Source organism: Tursiops truncatus, chromosome 8, assembly GCF_011762595.2.
Source record: "Tursiops truncatus isolate mTurTru1 chromosome 8, mTurTru1.mat.Y, whole genome shotgun sequence".
NCBI lineage: Eukaryota > Metazoa > Chordata > Mammalia > Artiodactyla > Delphinidae > Tursiops > Tursiops truncatus.
This window is the reverse complement of record NC_047041.1, coordinates 107,925,842-107,946,371: the sequence shown is the minus strand read 5'-3', so window position 1 is coordinate 107,946,371 and position 20,530 is coordinate 107,925,842. Positions and strand designations below refer to the sequence as shown.

The 20,530-nt window shown below is 66.5% G+C and overlaps 3 protein-coding genes across 14 annotated transcripts; all 3 read right to left on the bottom strand.

Annotated features, from left to right (window-relative positions):
• Positions 1-358: 358 nt before the first annotated feature.
• On the bottom strand, positions 359-3,515 carry CEND1 (cell cycle exit and neuronal differentiation 1). Of its 3 annotated transcripts, none has more exons than XM_033861510.2 (2): positions 3,429-3,515; positions 359-2,030 (listed from the first exon to the last, which is right to left on the bottom strand). In XM_033861510.2, exon 2 carries the CDS (start codon positions 1,931-1,933, stop codon positions 1,493-1,495), a length of 441 nt encoding a protein of 146 aa, XP_033717401.1. In that variant the 5' UTR covers positions 1,934-2,030; positions 3,429-3,515; the 3' UTR covers positions 359-1,492. The 3 variants fall into 3 exon arrangements, with proteins under 3 accessions (XP_033717401.1, XP_033717400.1, XP_033717399.1); XM_033861509.2 differs by having other exon boundaries at positions 361-2,030; positions 3,406-3,513; XM_033861508.2 differs by lacking the exon at positions 3,429-3,515 and adding an exon at positions 3,034-3,380 and having other exon boundaries at positions 363-2,030.
• Positions 3,516-3,885: 370 nt separating this feature from the next.
• Positions 3,886-8,670, bottom strand: SLC25A22 (solute carrier family 25 member 22). Of its 7 annotated transcripts, none has more exons than XM_073809399.1 (10): positions 8,531-8,670; positions 8,309-8,434; positions 8,045-8,100; positions 7,524-7,644; positions 7,167-7,257; positions 6,254-6,372; positions 5,988-6,162; positions 5,751-5,905; positions 5,583-5,658; positions 3,886-5,504 (listed from the first exon to the last, which is right to left on the bottom strand). In XM_073809399.1, exons 2-10 carry the CDS (start codon positions 8,331-8,333, stop codon positions 5,354-5,356), a joined length of 969 nt encoding a protein of 322 aa, XP_073665500.1. In that variant the 5' UTR covers positions 8,334-8,434; positions 8,531-8,670; the 3' UTR covers positions 3,886-5,353. The 7 variants fall into 7 exon arrangements, with proteins under 7 accessions (XP_073665500.1, XP_073665501.1, XP_033717377.1 ...); XM_073809400.1 differs by having other exon boundaries at positions 7,524-7,629; XM_033861486.1 differs by lacking the exon at positions 7,524-7,644.
• Positions 8,671-12,356: 3,686 nt separating this feature from the next.
• PIDD1 (p53-induced death domain protein 1) lies at positions 12,357-20,513 on the bottom strand. Of its 4 annotated transcripts, XM_033861465.2 has the most exons (17): positions 20,403-20,513; positions 18,108-20,324; positions 17,065-17,444; positions 16,215-16,628; positions 15,689-15,898; positions 15,549-15,603; positions 15,185-15,386; positions 14,982-15,107; positions 14,566-14,745; positions 14,340-14,487; positions 14,089-14,224; positions 13,857-14,007; positions 13,640-13,763; positions 13,444-13,562; positions 13,252-13,365; positions 12,943-13,142; positions 12,357-12,743 (listed from the first exon to the last, which is right to left on the bottom strand). In XM_033861465.2, the coding sequence occupies exons 3-17, from the start codon at positions 17,366-17,368 to the stop codon at positions 12,485-12,487; spliced, it is 2,742 nt and encodes a 913-aa protein (XP_033717356.1). In that variant the 5' UTR covers positions 17,369-17,444; positions 18,108-20,324; positions 20,403-20,513; the 3' UTR covers positions 12,357-12,484. The 4 variants fall into 4 exon arrangements, with proteins under 4 accessions (XP_033717356.1, XP_033717360.1, XP_033717357.1 ...); XM_033861469.2 differs by lacking the exon at positions 20,403-20,513 and having other exon boundaries at positions 13,688-13,763; positions 18,108-20,207; XM_033861466.1 differs by lacking the exons at positions 18,108-20,324; positions 20,403-20,513 and adding an exon at positions 17,788-18,101.
• Between the last annotated feature and the right edge of the window lie 17 nt (positions 20,514-20,530).

Sequence of the window (20,530 nt, the reverse complement as noted above, 5' to 3'; positions counted from 1 at the left end):
AGAGAGGGGTCGAGAAAGCGCCCCCAGCTGGAGAGGACGACTGAGGGCCAAGGTCCCCATTCCCCTCCCAACGTGGCTCCAGGACAGCTCGACCCCATGCTGTGGCCGGCAGCCTGGGCCTGGGGGCGGGTCCTGCAGCCCCTGGGTGTCCATCTAGCGTCAGGGCCTGCAGGAAGGCCTGGCTGTGGCTGTCTGGGAGGGGCCAGGCCCTGGGCGGGGCTGTGGGTAGAGCTCACCAGGATCGAGGGCACGGAGGTGGCAGGAAGGGCTGGTGAGGGGCACCTGGGGGTCCCTGTCCCTCCCTGGAAGGCCCTCGGTGTGGATACATGACACCCCACACACCCAGACAGGCAGCCCCAGCCTGTCCCGGCCGCGTGCAGGTGAGGACGCCAGCCCAGCCTTTAGATAATTAGAGTTTATTTCAGACTCGGCCTCCACTCAGGCCTGGGGTTCCAGTGGCCAGCTGGCCAGGCAAGGGCACATCGGGCTCCCACAGTGCCCACTGCCACCGTGCCGTGGGCCCAGCAACGCATGGTCTCCCTGCAGGCACAATGAGGCAGCGGACGTGGGTGACGGGCACCCGCCAAGCGGTTCTACTCTACCTGTGTTATTGCATGTATACGCTTGTTAGAGCCCGAGGACGCTGGGTGAGGCAGGAGGCGCCGTCTGTGGGGGGCTAGGCCGGCACAGCCGCCTCCCTGCCAAGCTCTCAGCTGCCCGCAGGACAACTGCCGCACGGTGGGATGGGGGTCAGGGCGGGAAATGTGGGGCCCAGCTAGAAGGTCAACTTGGGGAGCCCCCTCCCGACACCAGCCTTCGGGCTGTCTGTCCACCCAGCCAGGGCTCAGGTGACCGGGCAAGTGGCTCGGAAACTCCGGCCGTGTGGCCGCCCGCCTGAGGCCAGCCCCCCGGAGTCAGCTCACCCAGATGAACGCCCCACCCCAAGTTGCAAGCAAAGAGCAGAAATGGGGAGAGTGAGACAACCACACCCTTTAATGTCCCCACGCGGGCTGCACCCAGGTCAGAACCCATCCCAGACCCCTGCCCAGCCCTGGGGGCACCCACCCTGGGGGCTCATTGGGAAGTTGCTGCCAGGAAGCCCGCAGAACCACTGGGGCCCTTGGGACAGGCTGGCACGCTTGGGCAGGCGGGCCACACTCAGCCCACTCCTTCCTCCGCCCTCAGGTGCCCTGGTCCAGCCTAAGCCGCCACCCTGTCAGGGCTCCAACCGTGCTGCTCTGTAACCCACAGAGCCAGGGCTCCTTCTGCCCCCAGGTTCAGAGGGGAAAGTGCTGGGGACTGACCGACCGAGGGGGCTTGGCTTCCACTGCTGGCAGGGGGCCTGTCCCTCTCTCTCTTCCTCTGCGTGTATGTGGGGGGTACACAAGTATATGTATTACGCATGTATAGATAGCTGTGTGTGAACTTGGCATGCACTGGATTCCCGAGGTCTGTACAGGAAGTGGCTGTGCCCCCGCCTGGGCACCAGCCATCATTTTTTTCGGACCAGGAAGGCCACACCGAGAATCAGGGCTGCAGCTGCCACAGCCATGCCCCCAGCCACAAACAGGGGGGTCAAGTTCTCGAAAGGGCAGGGGCCTTGGCCCCCTGGGCCCCCGTCGGGGGCCTCGCCCTCCTCAGCCCCATCCCCAGGGCCCTTGGGCTCGGGCGCTGCATCGGGGCTGCTGGGGGCTGCGGGGGTCGGCTTCAGGTTGCTGTGGTTGTTGAGGAGGGCAGGGTCTGCCTTGGCCGGGGTCTTCTTGGCAGGCGGCAGGGTGGGGGCCGCTGGAGGCTCCGGCTTCTCCACTTGGGCCTCCTTCTTCCCTGGCTTAGCCGAGGGGGCTTTCCCGTCCGCGGCGGTGGGCGCTCGGGCCTCAGCAGCAGCCTTGGTGTCGGCCTTTGGGCTGCTGGTCGACTTCCCTCTGGACTCCATGGTGGGTGTGCTGGCGGGCTGCACGGGGCGTGCGTGGACAGGCAGGTGTCTAGACCGCAGCAGCTCAGGACAGCTCACCTCTGGGCATCCTATGAGCCTGGGGGGTGGGGGAGACCCAACGAGGCTGGGACAAGAGACTTGGCGTCCTGTCCAGCTCCCAGCTCCTTGTCCCTATAGAGACCCTGCTCAGTTCTCTGGACCCTCTTCTTCCAGGGCTCAGCCTCCGTCCGGCTTCACCCACCTTCTGAAAAGCCCCTCCAAGCACACAAGCAGGGGCTGTGGGCCCCCTCTGGGCTGGGGTGTCGGGATGAGACCAGCCAGAGGCTTCAGTTTCCTCATCTGTGACACGGTCTTGCCCACATGTGTGCCGTGTCCATCACGCTGACCCAGGGTGGGAAAGAGAGCCCACCCAGCCCTGAGAAGGGTGTGCGGTCACAGGAGGTGGACAGCAGCCCCGTGGGCCTGGGCAGAACTGACTGCATACCCTTCTCAGGGCTGGGTGGGCTGGGGGGGAGGCAGGGCAGGGTGGGAGCCCAGAGTCTGGGCTCTTGCGCCTTGGTGGGGTAGGAATGGGCCCCAGGCCGCCAGGACCTGGATGTGACAAAACCAGGGTGTCTTCTCAGAAGGCTGGAGAAGGCAGGGTGGCAGTGACAGGCCTGTGCCTCCCAGCCAGCCATCTACTCCCCCCAGCGCCGGGCACCCACCCCCATGACCGGCCTTGCCTGCTCCGGCCTAAGAGCAGGGAGTCCTCCGTGACCCTGAGGCCACGCCTGCCTCTGGGAGTGGAGGGAATCCCTGGTGTGAGTCTGGGGTCGGCAGGCGCCCTGTCATCAGCCTCAGCACCCCCGAATCTGGGCCAGGCAGAGGATGGGGGCTCTGGGCTGTAGGGAATGCCTGGCCCAGATCCTCAATGTTTGGGGAGGGCAGGGGGACTGGGGGCCTCGTCACTCTGGACCTGAGTCTTCCCTCCCTGGACACCCGGACACCGGCGGTCCGCCGCTTCTCCAGGAGGTTGAGAACTCCCACCTCAACCCTCAGGGAGAGGGAGCCTGCGTGGGGGGTGGCAGCCCCAGGTCCCCACCCTGGCAATGCACACTAACCACAGTGAAGGTCGCCTGAAGGTCACGGCGTGATGTGGGTGTCCTGATGAGAGGCCCAGCTGCTGTCCTACTTCCCGGGGAACCCCAGCAGCCCCTCACCCCTGCCACTCTGGAGGGGCACCCAGCTGCTGGGCATCAAGTTTGCAAAGGGCAGGGGGTCCACTCTCCACCTCCCCCAGACCCTTGGTTATTTCTGGCTCATACTAACGTCACCCGGCTACCCCTCCCCCTGCAGGCCGCTGTGCCCAAGAGAGCAAGGGCCCCGGAGGGCCCCCGGTGACCTTCATAGCGGAGAACCGCTGCTTCTTCCTGCGGGGCCCAACGCCCCCACCCCACCCCAGACCCCAGGCCGCGGAGTCGCCGCCGCCTTACGCTGCTGCTCCCGGCGCTCCCACCTCGGCGCAGCGCGCTCTCCGCGGGACCACAGCGGGCGGCGGGCGGCGGGCGGCGGGCGGCGGGCGGCGGCTGCGGAGGAAGGACTGGGAGTTTCCCACAATGCACTGCTTCCGGCGCAGGAAGGGGGGCGGGACCGCATCAGCGCTGGCCCCGCCCACCTGCTCTCGGCCACCACAGCGCCCCGAGCTGGCTGAGACCTCTGGGGCCCCCAAACCCAGCTCCGCTTTTGATCCCAAGGGCAGCTTAGAGTCAGGGAGGTGAGGGGCTGAGGCTGGCAACCCCATCCCAGACTGTGAGGGAGTCAGGAGGCCACTCCGCCCAGGACCCCCTCCAGCCAGTGTGCCCGTCAGTGGGTGGGCAGACGGACCCAGGACTGCCAGGTGAGGGGAGCCAGTTACCAGAAGAGGAGGGCGCCCTTCCCCTCGTCACCCCTACCAGAGTCTCAGAGAAGAGGCATCTACTTAGAATATTTATTTATCTTCTTACATGACAAGACACAAAAAGTTACAACTTCTTAAAACTCTTGAATTCGAAAGAAAAAATATATAATTCTGTAAGCAGCAGCAGCAGCAGCTTCCAAGGTACAGATGTGACGGGAGAGGGCAGCTCCCAGGAGCAACCGCAAACTGCGGGGCCCAGGCCTGAGCCCCAGGTAGTGTCACTGGGAGGGGCCTCCAGGGAGGGGGCCCGGGGGGTGGGGGAACACAGCACCGGCACGTCAGACCAATCACCAACACGATCACGTGGCTGGGGACAGGGCAGGGCAGGGTGAGCCTCTGCCTCCATTCACAATATCAGTGGGCGAAGGGGGGGGGGGACGCTGGGAGGGCGGAGCTTTACTAATTGTTGGGGGGGCCGTATGCAGAGGCCCAGAGAGCAGTGTGGGCACTGGGAAGACTGGAGGGGCAGCTCCTGGCACCCCTGCAAGAGGAGCACACGCTCCCAGGCTCCAGACTGGTCCTCGTGCCTGCCCTCCCCTAGGGCCAATCCTGCACCAGGGTGGTGGTCTCCGAAGAGGGGTCTACTGAAGGTGCAGCAGGAGCGGGCAGGCCGGAGAAATGAACTTCTGGACGGGGGCAGTGGGGAGTCTAGGGCACACACAGCACATGTGCGCGCACGCACGCGCACACGCGCACGCGCACGCGCCTGGCCATGTGGGGAAAGGCAGCAGTCTCCCCGGCAGCCCCATCCCTGAGGGGCCAGGCCAGCAAAGGGCTGCCACCAGCTACTCCCCACAACATTCGTACATGCGCCCCGACTTCACACGCTCTGGGTCCCCAGCCTGGGCTGGAGGCCGAGGGGCCTACCAGGAAGGAGGCTGGGTCCCACGGTGGGGGCGGGGAACCTGTCCTGGGAGTCAGAACGCAGGGTGACCCCCAGCCTAGGATTCCTGGCTCAATATGGGGGGCAGGAGAGCCCAATCCTCCCGCAAGGCTGGCCAAGGCGAGAACAGCAGCAGGGGAGGCTGGACGGACAGACGGAGGGATGGACAAAGCCACTTGTGCTCAGCAAGTTAATAAATAGGTTTGTGCAGGGTCCCCTCTGTGGACTAGGGGCCAAGCCTCGGGGACGGGAGCTGGTAGACTGGAAGGGAGGGTCCAGCTTGCCCAGCCCAGGCCTGGGGGCCCCCAGTCCAGAGACCAGCTCTGTCCCTGGGGGTGTTCGGGGGGGGCCAAGGTGGGCAGGGCTGGCTCCAGGAATGTAAAGATTTCTGAGTTTTCTACATAAGACATTGATCCCAGCGGTCGTGCAGGCAGAACCCCACCAGGCCCACGTGTGCACACCGTGTGGACCCTGCACCCCTTCCTCTCCCCCCACCCCCACGTCCATGTGGGGAGAGACTCTCGCATCATCCGGGTGCGTTGCCTGGCTCTGGCCCCACTCTGGTCCCGCTCAGCTGGAGGGCGTGGGGTGGCTGCCGGGCTCAGGGCTGGACTCGCGGCAGCCCCAGCAGGGTCTCGGCGATGCCCAGGAAGTAGACCACCTGAGCAATGCCGAACAGCGGGGCGATGACCAGGGCGCGGCAGTAAGCACCCTTCAGGAAGGCTGTGGGGCCCTCGTTCCGCAAGATCTTCCTGTCGGGGGAGGGGGGTCAGAGCTGCAGGGCTGGGGCCGCCCTACCCCCGCCCCACACCCCCCGGGGGCTCACCCACCTGGCGCAGTCCAGGAACCCCGAGTAGGTGTCCTCGTTGACGCCGCGCTGGAGCGTCTGGAGCCGGGTCTTCACCACTGCAGGGAGCGTGCGGGTCAGTGTGGGCCCCTTACCGCCGACCCCACTCCTCAGCCCCGTCCCCAACCCGGGCCCAGGCCTGGGCACTGACCATCACAGGGGTTGACAGCCACGGCAGCCGCGCTCCCAGCCACGCAGCCGGCCAGGAAGGACACGTAGAAAGGAGACTTCTCCCCAGATGCCGGTTGGCCCAGCTGGTTCAGGTTGGCAAAGAGGGGGAAGTAGACGATGGAGAAGGGGACATCCCTGCGGAAGGAGGGCGGTGGTGACTGGCTGGGAGGTGGGGGGCAGGTGGGCGGGCCGCCCCCAACCCTCCCTGCCCCCCTACCTGAGCAGCGTGGCCCCCAGTCCCTTGTAGAGGCCGGCGATGCCGCGGCTCCGCAGCAGGTCCCGGGTCAGCTGAGTGGCTGTGGGCCGGGGTGCAGCTGGAGGCTCCACGGGGGGCTGGGCACCCCCCCGGCCAGAAAGCTGGGCCTGGCCAGATAGGGTCTTCCTCTGGGCGGCTGGGGAGAAAGGGGCCGGCCTGCTGGTCTCCCTCTCAGCGCGACTCCTGGCTAGTTCCCCCGCCCAGCTGCCCTGCCGCCCCGCCCTCACCAATGCGGCCCGCGTCCTGGAGCTGGATCTTCAGCATCTCCATGGGGGTGGTCACGATCACCTGGCAGGTGCCGGCCCCGCAGCCCGCCAGCATCTCCTTGAACAGGGTCAGCTTCTGCCTGTAGCAAAGAGGGTGGGGCTGCAAGGAAGAGTCAGAGGCCCCGGGGGCCTCCCAGTGCGCCCAGGAGTGAGGGGGCATGGGAGGGGTGGAGGCGGAGGCAGCCCTGTGGGGTACAGACCTCCGCAGCCTCAGACACCCTCCAGGCTCTCCAGCAACAGGCGCTGAGCCCAATTGACAGATGGCTCCTGGCAGGGCCAGGGAAGGGCCAAGGGGCCGTTGTTGAGCAAAGAGAAATGCAGTGGGGGGGCGGTTCCAGTGCTCCAAGGGACTACTGGCCTTTCAGCCCCACCCTTGGGTGATGGGGAAAACCGGTCAGTGCCCCCCAGATCCCAACCTACAAGGGGCAGCAGGCAGTGGCTGGGGGCCAAGGACCCCTGGGGCCTGGGCACCACTGACTCAGCATCTGGGGACAGAGGAGGAGGAGGAGGAGGAGGAGGAGGAGGAGGAGGAGGAGGAGGGGGAGGGGAGGGGAGGAGGGGGAGGGGAGGAGGGAAAGGAGGAGGAGGGGGAGGAGAGGAGAGGGAGGAGGGGGAGGAGGAGGGGAGGAGGAGGGGAGGAGGAGGAGGGGAGGGGAAGGAGAAGGAGGGGGAGGAGAGGGAGGAGGGGGATGAGGGGGAGGGGGATGAGGGGGAGGAGGAGGAGGGGGAGGAGAGGGAGGGGAAGGAGGAGGAGGGGGCCCTGCAAGGTCGGGGTGAGGGGCCCCCAGGAGGACAGAGCCTTCGTCCTTTGTCTGGAAGCACAGACCCCTCCCCCTCACGACCCTGGCCCCCAGCAGCCGGCCGAGCCCCTCACCCGTCCTTGGAGAGCTGGTATCGGAAGAAGTCATTGGCTGCCAGCTTGATGGCCTTCTCGGGGGTGACGAGGGTCAGGTTCACGGCGGCTCCTGTGTGGTACACGGGGGAGCACAGACAGGTCAGTGGCCTGGGCTGGGGAGGCTCTCCACCAGCACTCGCCTCCCAGTTGACAAAGCCCGCCCCCCGTCACTCCTGGGCTGCGTCCTGCCCTCTCGCCCACATCTGTGCCTGGCAGGGGCGGGACCGGCGGGCCAGGCAGTGCCTTCTCCGGGCTTTCTGCTCAGCCTCCCCCGTAACCCTCCCAGTCCAGTGGGCGGCCTCCCTGAGGGACACCTCCCCTGGGCTACAGACGTGCTCGCGTTGGGGTTCTGGGTAAGGCCACGTCCGGCCTGGCGCGGGTCAGAGCTGGGGAGGCAGTGGCGAGCCCCTCTCAGCGGCGAGGACTCAGGGCTGCACAGCATCTGGGCAAATCCAGGCTTGGAGATTGTCTCCTAAGCTGCTTTGCAGTAACGACCCCATCCCTCCCAATCTCCTGGCACAGACAGGGTCCCACCCGTCCCGGGAGGCAGGGGAGGGGGCTGCGGCCACTGTGGTAGAGACAGTGTCCTGCCATGCTGTGCACTGGTAGTGAGTGGGGGACGGGGCTGAGAACTGCCGTGCCCCAGAGATCCCACCCCCCGTCCCCCCAGCACCCAGGGCCCGGCTGATGACCCCCGGTGCAAGTGCAGCAGCCCCCACGGGACAGGTCCACACCGTCACACCCGGCACAGGTACGCCGCCCTGCCCTGACTTCCCACCTGCCTCCCCGTCGCTACGGTAGGACCCCTCTGGGGCTGCGGGAGGGTGCTACCCAGGCCTGCCCCGTCCCAGCCTCACCGCGGTACATCCCGAAGTAGCCCTCTGAGCGGATGGTCTTGATGAGGCAGTCAGACCTACAGCCCGGGGCGGGGGGGGAGCGAGCAGGGGATCAGTCTGGCATCCAGCAACGGCCCCAGCCCTGACCCAGGGAGGCGCTCCCCCAGCCTGCCCCCCTCAGTTTCCCCTTTGGTTTAACGGGATGGGGGGATACAGGCGCCGAGCGCAGAAGTCTGCCCCACACCCATGGCTCCACGCCTGCTACCCGCCCCCCCGCAGGCTCACATGCTGGTGTACAGGCGCTGGCCATTCTGCTGGTTCTGCAGCCTCGTCTTGGCCAGGTCGATGGGGAACACGCAGGTGACCCCGATCAGCCCAGCGATGCCGCCATTGATGAGCTTGGCTGGCAGACTGTGTGGGCGGAGGGAGTGTCAGGACGACCTCCTGGGCCATAGGTCGGCGGGGAGGGGAGGACAGGGGTGGGGTGAGGCTGGGTGGGGTTCTGACCTGATCTGCTTATCGGCCATTTAACTCGGGAGCACTCAGGTAGGAGCCGCAGAGGTGGATGCCAGACAGCGGAGGTGGTGCTGGAGGAGGGGGAGGGGCGGTCCTCTACTTCCAGGGGAGCTTGAAAACCAACACTTCTGTCCTAGAAGAAAGAGGGAACTGGGATCAGCGGGGGTGGGCAGAGCCACGGCTCAGAGGCACCCCAGAGGAGTAAGCCCCCCCAGCCTCCCTCCCAGGTCTCCTGAAGGGGCACCGAGCCCTCCCCCCAGCGCCCCCTCCCAGGTTGGGGCCCTCCGCACGTCCTGGGCGCGCAGTGTGCGGCGAACCGTTGCCCCTTGGCCCCATCCCTGGGCCACCCGGCTTCCCCTCAAGGCGCCCCCACCGGCTGCGTGCTCCCAGCTGGCCTCGCTCGCTCGCTCACGTGCGCGGAGCCCTTTAAAGGGCCAGGCGCCGCTGGGGAGGCAGCAGCAGGGGACGGGGCCAACACGCCGGGCAGGGCGCCCCTAGACTGGGCTGTGACGGCCCCCATCCTTGAGCAGAGGCAGCGGGCACCTGCCCTCTTCAGGAGGGGGGTGAGAGTGCCCCAGGGTCCACTCTAGGGCTCAGCTCACAGCTGCCCGGTAGATGCCCCCACTCCCGTGGCAACTCCACGCTGGACCCCCAGACCATCGCTCCCCTGGTGACCGGAGAAGCGCCAGCACAGCCACAGCCAGCCCTGTGCCCACCCTCCCAGGAACTTCACCCCCAGACTCACACCCAACACACCCACACACACGGAGGAACCCAGCGACCAGGACCTCTGGGAGGGGGATGGCTGACCTTCCGAGGCTCCCTGGGGCCAGTCCCCCAGCTACTCCAGGGGTGCAGAGACAAGAGGCCCCTCTCTCTAGGGGCAGGGTTGGGGAGCCAGAGCCAGCCTCGGGGGCCTCCTATGCAGGGGCACAGCCATAAAAACTGGGCTGTGGGGTCCTCCCCCCCACTGTGGCCCCCTCAGAGGCCAGCTGTCACAGGCTCCCACCCGAAGCGCTGCCACCCAGGGTCACACGGCTGGCTCACACCTGTCGCCCCCCCGAGAACTGGTGACCTTCACCTCAGCTTTCCTGGGCCGGGATGTCCCCTGCCTCCTCATCAGCCCCTCCGCCCCCCGCCGCGGTCCCGCTCACCCCAAGGTGCACCGGACCGGCTCCTCCTCCGCGACTACAGCCCGCGGGCGGGCGGAGGAGATCCAGTGGCCGAGGGCGGTGCCGGCTGCGGGGATTGGCTGTGGGGCGGGGCGGGGCGGGGCGGGCCTGAGGGGGGTGGTGACTTTCTCTTTCACTTTGGGCGGGATGAGGCTCCCTGCCCCTGTGGGAGAAGGGACCAGAAGGGGGTGTGACAGCTTCTGGGAGGCTGGGACTGGCCTCGAAGCCCCCGCCAGCCCGTGGGGCAGTGGGTCAGACTCGGGCTGACCCAGCCAAGCCACGCAACCGGTTCCCAGGGACCCCAGCCCCTGACCACCGTGCCCCCAGCTGCCCTATGGGTTTCAGTCTGCAGCCTGCAGGCTGGATCTGCCTAGGGCCCCGGGACCCCACAGATAGGGCTCTCTCTGTGCCCAGGCATGGGGGATCTGATGCCATGGGGTGGAGATGGGTCTGTGTCCACTCGTGCCTGTGGGACTTGTGGGTCTTTTGGGGGAAGGTGAACTTCAGGGAAAACTCACGCTGGAGCAGAGAAAGACATGCCTGTCTGCTGGAAAGGCCAGGGAGGGGGTGGCTGGGCCTCAGAGCCTACTGGTTGCCACCCATGGGCCTGTTCACCTGGCAGGTCCAGAGGGCATGGGAACCAGCACTCCCAGAGCCCTCTGCCCAGCCAAGCTGCACCCCCCCCCCACTCGCCCAGGGCCTCAGTGCCAGGACCTGCTTCTCCGTGCCCCAGCCTGCAGAGAGGAGTCTGACCTCTGCACTTCAACCTGACCCTCTCTTCCCACCCCCACCCTCCCCCACCCTCCAGGTGTAGACTGGCCACAGCCGTCTCTCTCCGCTGTCCCAGACCCTTGGGGGCAAGGTCCACATCCTGCCCTATGGGGACTGAGTGAGCCCTGCCTCCCGTCTGGGGTAAGGGACATCTGGGTGATGGGGGCCCCGGAAGTCAGACAGACTATCCAAGGTGGGGAGGGGAGCAGCTGTCCCAGGAAGACAGGCAGCCCTGGGGTCCCACATCACACTCTGCCGGCTGGAATGGGGAAGACGGTTGCAGAACTGAGAACAGTGGGGGCAGTGGGCTCTGCCAGGAGACGACTGGCAAGGGGTCCTCCGGACCCTGAATGCTCCTTTTTCTGTCCTCACTCAGTGTTCTCACACCCTGCTCATGAGACAGCTTGGAGGGCCCTCCCCTTGCGCCCCCATGTTGCCATAGAAACCTGGCAGCCCCAGCCAGGACTGAGGCCCCAGGGCTGTCAGCCCTCCCTGTACCCCCTCCGGTTCCCCGCAGCCTGGTAAACTGGGATTGCAGGCAAGGCTGTGGACACCGCAGCTCACAGGGACCACCCACAGGACGATGCTGCTGCTTCCAGGCCCTCCAGAGGTAAAATCTCCCACAAATGAAGCCGCTGAGCTCCCCCACCCCCCAAAAAGGCAATGGGGGTGAGGCTCAGAGTCTGCGACTGGCCATTTGCTCCCCATTCAATCTTCCCCAGCGCCTTCCCCCCCGGGGAGGTGCTTTCTGTCCAGCCGTCTGGAGGGGCGCCAAGCCGGTGACAAAGGCGGCGCGGGGTGGGAGTTCAGGGCTCCGCTTGGAGGCTGGCTCAACTCCCCGTCTCGCTGGAGGGGGTCCGGACGGGGCCCGGACCGCCACGCTGTCCCCCTCCAGGCGATGGCGACTCCAGCCAAGCACGTGTCCCCATACGTCCAGCAGGGCCCCACGTGTGTCCCCCCTACGGCCAGGCTTCTGTTCCTTGGCCACCGGCCCCCGTCTCCTACCCCGCGGGGACACGTGTGCGCGGGGAGCGCGCCCGGCACCGCCCGGGGCCGAGCACGGCCTCCCACACTCCAGCGGCAGCGGGTCGCAGCATCCGCCGGCGCGGGCCCCGCAGGAGCCGCCTCGTCCGGGCAGATGTCACCTCCCACAGCCGTCGTGGTGCCCCTCGCCCCCGCAGCCGGGCTACACTCGGGTGGGCGCCGCGGATGGGAGCCGCCCCGCGGGCACTCACCGCGCGCTCTGCCGCCGCCGCCGCCGCTCTCGCCTCCCCGCCGCGCCGCGCGCCCGGCTTCACCTAAGCGCGGGGGCGCGTCCGCTCGGCGCCGCGCGCGCTCCGCCCCCGGTCCTCGGCCCGCTCGCGGCCTCCGGCTCCCTCTCCTGGCCGCCGCGGCCACTGCGCCCGGCGGGCCACAGCCCAGCGCCAAGCCCTCACCCTAGGTCCCCAAGGGTTTTCCCTGCGTGTCTGGCCTCGCGCCCGTGCATGGGCCAGTGACCAGGGACTACTCCCGTCGGGCCAGCGGATGGCGAGGTGCGCTGGGACGAGGTGTCCCAGGGGAGGAGCGGTGCTGGGAGGGGACTGAACTGGCCAAGCCCCCGCCCCTCACCGCCACCAAAGGGCAGATGTGCAATCCCGCACAGGGTGACTTTGTATCCATCGGGGCTGCGGCCCTTACTTTGTAGCTGGGGCCCCCTGTCTCCCAGAGATCAGGACCAAGAGGAGGCGCTGGGCCGGAGACAGGCAGGAGCGAGGGCTGTGGGGAAGCCTGTGCACAGGCCCCCTCACAGCAGGGGCCAGGCCTCTGATCTGGCCTCCCCGTGCCTTCCACCTGTCTCTCCACCCAGCAAATAAACTGAGCTCTGAGACAGCAGCCAGGATGGTGCACGTTTGTTACACAAGGAGGAGAGGGTCACTGGCCCCATACCCAGGGCAAGTTTGAAAGTGGGAGCATCTAACCATTGGCCAGAGGATGTCAGGGACCAGCCCAAAGTCGGTAGGTTCTAGGTCTGGGCAGGCTCGGGGGATCGTGATGCTGAAGAGCCAGGTGGGCCGAGGTCCCCGGGGGCCAGGCTTGTGCGCTGGATGCCCTCCTGGTACTTGCGGCGGCCAAGCTCCAAGACAGCTCGCACCTCTTCGGCCACGTCCCGCCGGTCACTCTGCTCCAGGGCCTCCACGAGGAGCCCCACAGCGCCTGGCTGCCCGGCCTGGCGCTCAGCCCAGGAGAAGAGCATATGGCGGATCTGCCCATCCAGGTCGTCCCTGGGGGGACAGGGAACGGTGAGGGAGGGGCCCGGCCCAGGACCACCCTCCCAAGATGGGTTCCTTCCTCCCTGGGCCAGGGGCGGCCAGACCCTCCCTTTCCTGACTGTTTGCCCTGCCCCCACCTCCCCTGGACAGAACTTCAGCCAGCCTCCAGTAGGCAGGCCAGCAGCGGGAAGGGAGGCGCAAAAGAACGCACCGGAACTCATGCCGGATGCGCTGCAGCTCACGGTACGGCAAACCCAGGTGCAGGGCCACGGCTGGCCAGTCAGGGCCCAGGCGCCCGGCCACATTTAGCAGGTTGCTCTGTGTCAGGAACCCAGTCTCGGCGTCGCCCAGGTTCAGAGGTGCCAGGGAGAGGCCAGCCCCCTGCCCTGGGCCCTTGGATCCCCGCAGTCTCTGTGGGGAGGACGCAGTGGCAGTGAGCCCCGGCCCCGCCCCCGGCTCCAGCCCATACCCCTGGCCGCCCCCTTCCCCCTTCACACACGCTCCCCCCGCCAGGCCGCACCGGCAGCTTGAGGGGCAGAGTGGCCATCCACGGGGCGTCTGCACCCCTCTTCTGCCGAGCAGCCTCCGCCTCCTCAGGCACCTCCTTTGGCACCTCTCCTCGGTAGAAGGACACCTGTGGGTGGGATGAGGTGGGCTTCAGTGCTCTGGCCTCGGCCCAGGCAGCCCGGGGGGCCCTACCCCGTTGGCCCACCTGGCCCCTCACGGCCTGAGCCCGCCGGTCCAGCGTTGTGGTCACGAACACCTCCTTCAGGTTCTTCAGGTGTGAGTAGAAGACGAAGCACACCCTGCCCTCCACACAGTCTGGACGGTCTGGGGGCAGGGGGTGGGCTCAGCAGGGACTGTGGGGGCAGACCCCAGGGTCCCTTCTCTGGGGGCAGGGGGCCTACCGGCATCCACGTTGATGCCCCTCTCGAAGGCAGCGAAGAATTTCTCACCCTCAAACATCTCCACGGTGTCTGAGGGCTCCGGGCCACGGTAGCGCTCCAGCAGCCGCCGCAGGGTGCTGTCCACCTGCAGGGGCGACCCACTGGCTGGGAGCCCAATGCCCTGACCTGGCCCCCTGGCCCCCACCCCGCCCTCCCAGCCCTCTGCCCCCGCCCCCACCTTGTTGCGGGGCAGGCACTGCAGCAGGACCTGCTCGGGGTCCCGGCGCCTCTGCAGCGCGATGAGGCTCACGCGGTGCAGCCGCAGCCGCTCCCAGGCCTTCCGCGCCAGGCCCCCCACGCAGGTCTTGGTGGTATACCAGAGCCAGTACCTGGGAAGGCTGGGGGTGAGCGGAGTGCACAGGCCGGGGCAGGGGTGGGGGGCCAAAGAGGCGGAGGGAGGGGGCACTGACCAGGAGAAGTGCGTGACCTGGAAGCGAGCATACAGGTGGGTGAGCTCCAGTGCCACCTGCGCTGTGATGTCGTCCCAGGTGGCCGCGGGTGGGGCCCGGTACAGCAGGTGCAGGTGCGAGCGGTCCAGACTCAGGCCTGTGGGTGGCAGGGGGCCACAGGCTGAGGCCTCCCTGCCCGGGGCCCCCCTTCTGAGCACTGTTCCCCCCGCCCCGTGGCTACAAGTCCAGGAGGCCACACAGCCGCCTCTCACCTGTGACGCCGGGGGGCAGAGGCAGTTGCACGGTGACTGGCCGAAGGAAGCTTGGGGGGCCGCTCTGGGAGAGGTAGAGCAGGGGGCTGGCGGCCGCCTCAGGCTCTCCCAGCAGGGCCGGCAGTTCTCTGCTGCCCACGCGCACCACCTGGAGCAGAGGGCACCCGAGCGATCACCTCTGTGCCCAGGCACCACCCGCCACCCGTGGCAGCTGCCCTGCCCGTACCTGCATGCGGGCATGACGGGGCTCCTCAGTGGCCCCAGGGGGGAATGTGACCTTGACCCCAGGATGTCCTGAGGAGCACAGCAATGTCCCCTCTGGTGGCACCAGGCAGGCGTCAGACACAGGGCGCGAAACCACGAGGAACCAGGAGAAGTGAGGCACCTGGCAGCGAGCCCAGAGCCGCTGGGCGTGTGGAGGGCAGAGGGACAGGGTCAGGGGCCTCGCCGGGCATGGGGGGGGCAGAGGGACAGGGTCAGGGGCCTCGCCGGGCATGGGCGGGGCAGAGGGACAGGGTCAGGGGCCTCACCGGGCATGGGGGGGGCAGAGGGACAGGGTCGGGGCTCTGCCGGGCATGGGGGGGGGACAGTTAGGCAAGGGCAGAGATGCTCCCTTCCCAGATGGGCCTGGACAGCCCTCACCTTGGGCGCCTCTTCCTCCAGGTGGGTCTCCAGGTCACTCCAGCTATTGTCACTCAGGGTCCTGACCACCACCTCACGGCAACGCCGGGCCCGGGGGGGCACAAAGAGCAGCCACAGGCCCACGTCCTGCCAGGCAAGGGTGCTGTGAGTGCCAGGGCCACGGCGGGGCCCTCCTCACCTGCCCCGACCCGCCCTGGCCGCACCTTCTGGAAGGCCACCCCGTGGGGCTGCAGCTCCAGGACACCACTGAGCAGAGAGTCGTGGGGACCCAGAGGGACGAGGCGGGGCTCTGGCAGCCACAGTCGATAGCGGATGGTAACAGGGGTAGCAGTGGCTCCCACAGGGAACTGCAGGCGGACACCGCAGGCCAGGGTCACAGAGCAGCCTAGGGGGGTCACGGCGAAGCTGAGGGAGACAGGGTGGACATCGGGTCAGACGCAGCAGGGTCCCACATGTCTGAGTCTGGCGCCCTGGGCAACTCTAGGAGACCCCCACGGCACGGGCAGGTGGACAGGGTGACAGGGTGGACAGACGCTTTTGCAGCCCGGCCCCTCCTCCACACCGTACCTGTCCAGATCTGAAGTCAGCAACAGTCTGGGCATTTCTGGAACCACGGGTGTCCCTGTGGAAGGACAGATGGGCTGTTAGGATGGTGATGACACCTGCGTCCTGTCTGTGGTCTGCCCCGTCCCCACCAGTGAGCCTACCTGGAGGACTGTGGGGGCCGGGGCTAGGCCCACCCAGGGGGTTTCCTTGCAGGCGCACGAAGGGGGCATTCAGTAGCTCGGGGGGCACGTCCCGGAGCTGGTTGTCCCTCAGGTCGAGCCGGGCGAGCAGCGGGAGACGGGCCAGGCCGGCAGGTACCGAAGCCAGAAGGTTGCTGTGCAGAACGAGGAGCCGTAGGGACCGCAGGCCCGCTGCAGGGGCGCCAGCTTAGGGCCCGCGGAGGCCGCACAGGGCCACCCCAGCCCTGCAGCGCCAGGCCAGGCCGCCCGCGCTTTCAGTCTCCGCCCTTTGGCTGGACGAGAGAGCTCGGGCCGGCCTGCACAGGGAGCCTCAGCAGCCAGGGAAGTGGGGGGCAAGCAAGGGCCGCGAGGGGGGCGAAGGCTCGAGGTGGCAGCCTGTGCGCGCGAGGCCCTGCGCAGGAGAGAGCGCTGTGGGGCAGGGCAGGCTGGGCAGTGGCCGACGGGCCATCAGGCCCATCAGGCCCAGGGAGCCAAGGCTGCGACTCACCAAGGGAGGCAGGGAGGCCCTGCAGCCGGTTGGAGGCGAGGTTGAGCTCGGCCAGGCTGCTCAGGCCTCCGATCTCAGGGGGCAGAGCATCCAGAAGGTTCTCGGAGAGATCGAGGCGCTGCAGGCTGGACAAGGACCCCAGTGCTGCGGGCAGCGTTTGCAGGCGGTTGTGGGTGGCAGCGAGGAAGGTGAGGGCAGCGAGGGCCCCCAGGGCCTCAGGCAGCTCTGAGAGGCAGTTATGAGACAGCAGGAGGGCATCCAGGCCACACAACTGCGGGACACAGGCTGGCAATGTCTCCAGGCTGTTGAAGCTCAGGTCCAGGTGGGCCAAGTGGGCTAGGCCACTCAGGCTGGCGGGCAGCGTGGCGAGGGAGCCCCGGAGGCAGGCACCCAGAGCGTCCCGATGTTGCCCACCTGGGTGGGGGAAAGGCAGACATGGCTCTCAGAGCCAGAGTCCCAGGTCCCAGCTCAGCCCTGCCAGCCAGGGAAATAGGTGCATGGAAACACAGACCTCCACCCCAACCCCGCTTAGACAGCGAGAGATGGACACAGATACTGGAGAGTCACCAGCAAATGAAGGGAGCAGCGACAGACAACGCAGGCTCGTCTCGGCTGACAGTCTCCACCCGTGACCCACCCCAGGAGAAATACCCACACTGGGGTCTGCTGGAGACCCCACTGGCAGCTGCCAGGTCCAGGAGCCCAGGCTCAGCCAGCTTCCTCTCGGGGTAAAAGGGGTCGGGTAGCGCTGTGCAGAGAACAGCGATGAGGCTGGGACCGGGGTTTGCCTTTCAGGACCAAGAAGCAGAGGCAGGAGCCAGCGATGAGGCTGGGACCAGGTGGTGCTCACCTTTGAGGACCAGGGAGCGGAGGCGTGGCAGGCTCCAGGGCAGACGGGCCAGGGTGGCCTGCAGCAGCTGAGGGTCCTCGTGGCCACTCAGCTGCAGGAACTCCACCTCCAGCAACTGACGGACCTGCTGGGCACACAGGTGCAGCAGCCGGTGGCAGCCCCTGGGGTATAGGTCCAGGCTCAGCCGGCTCCCAACCAGGAGAGGGGGTGCCCCCAGCCTTGCATCCACAGCATCTGTAGCATCTCCTGCAGCATCTTCTACAGCCGCTGTCTCGGGCTCCAGCCCCTCCGCCTCTGCAGCCATCGCCCACCGGCTGTCCTCGGGGGCCAGACATGTCCCAGCTCGCCAGGCAGGCCTGCTCAGGCAGGGCCCAGGGAGGCTGCAGAGTCAGGGGGAGGAGCGGGTAGGAGGGGGCTGGGCGTCCTCTAGCCAGAGGAAGGGGGACTCTGGCTGGGGAGAGCTCTTGAGCCAGGCCAGCTGGTCCAGAGCCCAAAGCCTAGGCTGCTGGACAGATAATCGCTGAAATGGGGCCGGGGAATAGGACTCCCCAAGGCTGGGAAGGCAGCAGGCAGGGAGACCTCTGTGTGCAGAGGGGCCTGGGGACATGCTTGAGGGAGAGGGGAAAAGTGAGGCTTCACGTCCCAAATCTGGAAACTTGACAAGGGACTCCTAGAGGTGTCAGGTCCTATTCCACCCCCCACCCCCTCTGGGTCCAGCCCCACCTCCAACCTTCACATTCCTCGGCTTTGACCAGAGGTCCTGGCTCTCATCTACCACGTGGGGCCAGTGTTCCAGGCAAGGGCGGGGTGATCGTGCCCGCGTATGTCAGAGCAGTGAGTGTGAGGGGGTTCCTAAGGACCGGACCCCACTTCCTGGCGCCTGGAGGTGGGCTCCCCGCCACTTCCAGCTCGCACCTCGGTCCGCGGAGGAGGTCGGTGCACCGCGCAGTCGCGGCCCCCACCGCTCGGGTAGGGCCCCAGGCGGGAGAGCGCGCCCTCCCCGAGCCGCCCTCCCCACGGCGCGCCCGCGGCCCGCGCGTCACCTGCTCCCGGCGGCGCGTTTCCGGGTCCCGCCGCATCGGAAGCTCGCCTCATGTCCGGCGAGGGTCCGCAGGCCGGGATCTCAGTGTCCCTCCCGCCCCGCCCGCCCGCCCTCCGCCGGTCGCCGCCCTGCTGCACTCAGCTTCCTGTAGGCCTGTGTGCCTCTGCCGTCCAGCCTTCCGTGGGAGGGCCCGCGTTGCGCGCCACCAAACCCAACCTTTGAGGTTCTCTCGGGCCCTGGGCCCGCTCAGCTCTAGGGCTGTGCATTCCCGGCCCCATGCTGAAATGAGCTAGTGCGATCTCTGGCTGCAGGGGGTATCGGGTGCTGATCGAAGCTGCTGCCCCACCCACCTCCTGCCAGAGGACAGCTCTGAGAATGGCCCCAGCCAGCCCCAAAGGCCTCCTCTCAAGCCCTGCAGAGCCTGGGCCCCAGCTGCAATGGCCCTCCTTTTAGGGTGATCACTGTGGGGCACATGCCCCCAGCAGTGGACTTCCTCACATGCTGCCTCCTATCTTTCCGCATCTCACAAGGAAGGAAAAGGCGGCTCCGAGAGATCAGATGTTACCCAAGGCCACTAGCTGGTGAGTGCCAAAGCCAAGGATCTCAAACCAGGTCTGTCTGACTCTCAAGAGAACCTTCCCCACTCCCGCTTCCTCACCCCGCACAGTCGATGCCTATAAACGGACACATGAACGCATCTGCTTCTGCCTGTTCTGCCCCAAATGATACCGTGTGCACCCTCTTTCCTCCACCCTCGCCAGCTACCGCCATCCCTCCTACCCGGATGGGCAGTTCCCACCAGGCCTCCATTCTCCCCAGTTCCTATCCCCCCTTCAGTTTCCACATAGCTGCCAGAAGAATTTAAAACAAACAAACAAAAAACCAATCACAGGAACATTATTCAGTCTTAAAAAGAAATGAAATCCTGACACATGCTATAATATGGATGAACCTTGAGAGCATTACTCTAAAGAAACAAGCCAGACACAAAAGGACAAATGCTGTATGACTCCACTTCTGTAAAGTCTCTAGAGCAGTCAAATACATAGAAACGGAATGTAAAATGGTGGGGGCCAGGGGCTGGGGGAGGGGAATGGGTATGGAGTTCAGTTTGAGAAGTTCTGGAGCTAAATGGGGGTGATGATTGCACAACAATGTCAATGCACCTAGTGCCCCTAAATTGCATGGTTAAAATGGTAAGTTTTACGTTATGTATTATTTTACCATTTAAAAATTTAAATAAAAACAATCACAACACTTTCTTGTGTGATTGCAGTAAAGTCCCATCCTTCCCAAACGGTTTCCCCACTTTACCGCAGCTGTGTGACCCCGAGCAAGAAAACCTTTCTATGTCTGACTTCATCTATACGATAAGGGTACCGTGTGGCTTGCGTTAACAAACCAGTGCTTGGCGCTAACACGCGGGTTCACCTGCTGTCAGGGCCCTCATGGGCTGGCTGCTGCCTCTGAACCCATCTCCGGCCACCTTAGTTGGGCCTTTGCATCTGACCCCTGGGGGCTGATGCTCGCCCCACATCTTCGCAGGGCCGGCTCCTTCTCATCCTTCAGCCCCGTGACAGCGTCAGCCTGGGACTGCCTCGTTTATTTACTTTGCGTGTCCGCGCACTAGAACCTGAGTTCTGCGGAGGCAGAACCGGGCCTGTTCCCTCTCAGGACTGACGCCAGCCTGCAGCAGGGTTCCTGACACGGAGAGTGAATGAGTGACGTGTGCTACGTGTGCTACGTCCGTGTGGACCCTGAGATCTGTCCCGAGCCGACAAGGCCAGGGCAGGGGGTGGGGGGGGAGTCACGCGGGCTTCGGCACTCCTGGCTCCGCTCCTCCGGGCGGCGGTGACAGGGCCTCCCAGCTTCGGCCGGAGCTCCCACCAAGGCGCTGGGGGGAAGCAGCGGCTCGGTTCGGCGGTGTGAGCGCGCGGAGCAGCTCGCCCACCCCACTGGGCGGGCCGGACAGCGAACTCCTGTTCCCGCGTCTGGGAACCACCTGAGACCCGGAAGGGCAGCGGGCTGGACCCGTGCAATAGCGCCCGGGCCACGTGTGGCCCGCGCAGGCAGCAGCGTAACCGCGCTTCCGGTAGCCATGCACCATGGGACTCGTAGTTTGCCGGCCGCGTCAGCCTCTCCCGCAGAGATGCGTCCTGGGCGTGAAGGCTGCGCTGCATGGTGGGAGCTGTAGGCGCCGCGTGGCATCCCGGGAGCCCTAAAGGGAAAAAAGCTGCACTTCGGACTCGCGTCTTGCTCTGCCCCGCTTCCCCCAGGGATCTCGAGGGGCACTCACCCCACTGCGTACAAGAAGGCGGCCCGGAACTGCCTTTCGCCTTTGCGGTGGTGGCTGCGGGACAAGACGGGATAATGGCGTCACCTGCGTCCTCCTGGGCTACGCACCGTCTGACATCACTAGGAGGC

What these genes read in the sequence shown, in the direction of transcription:
- CEND1 (XM_033861510.2), bottom strand. Translation starts at nt 1,933, where the DNA reads ATGGAGTCCAGAGGGAAGTCGACCAGCAGCCCAAAGGCCGACACCAAG.
- PIDD1 (XM_033861465.2), bottom strand. Translation starts at nt 17,368, where the DNA reads ATGGCTGCAGAGGCGGAGGGGCTGGAGCCCGAGACAGCGGCTGTAGAA. An exon ending in TGGAGGAAGAGGCGCCCAAG is followed by an intron (nt 14,746 to 14,981) that starts GTGAGGGCTGTC and finishes CCACACGCCCAG; the next exon opens with CGGCTCTGGGCTCGCTGCCA. An exon ending in CGCATCCGGCATGAGTTCCG is followed by an intron (nt 12,744 to 12,942) that starts GTGCGTTCTTTT and finishes CTGTCCCCCCAG; the next exon opens with GGACGACCTGGATGGGCAGA.
- SLC25A22 (XM_073809399.1), bottom strand. Translation starts at nt 8,333, where the DNA reads ATGGCCAGCGCCTGTACACCAGCAT. An exon ending in TACCAGCTCTCCAAGGACGG is followed by an intron (nt 6,373 to 7,166) that starts GTGAGGGGCTCG and finishes TCTTTGCTACAG; the next exon opens with GCAGAAGCTGACCCTGTTCA. An exon ending in GGCTGTCAACCCCTGTGATG is followed by an intron (nt 5,659 to 5,750) that starts GTCAGTGCCCAG and finishes CGCTCCCTGCAG; the next exon opens with TGGTGAAGACCCGGCTCCAG.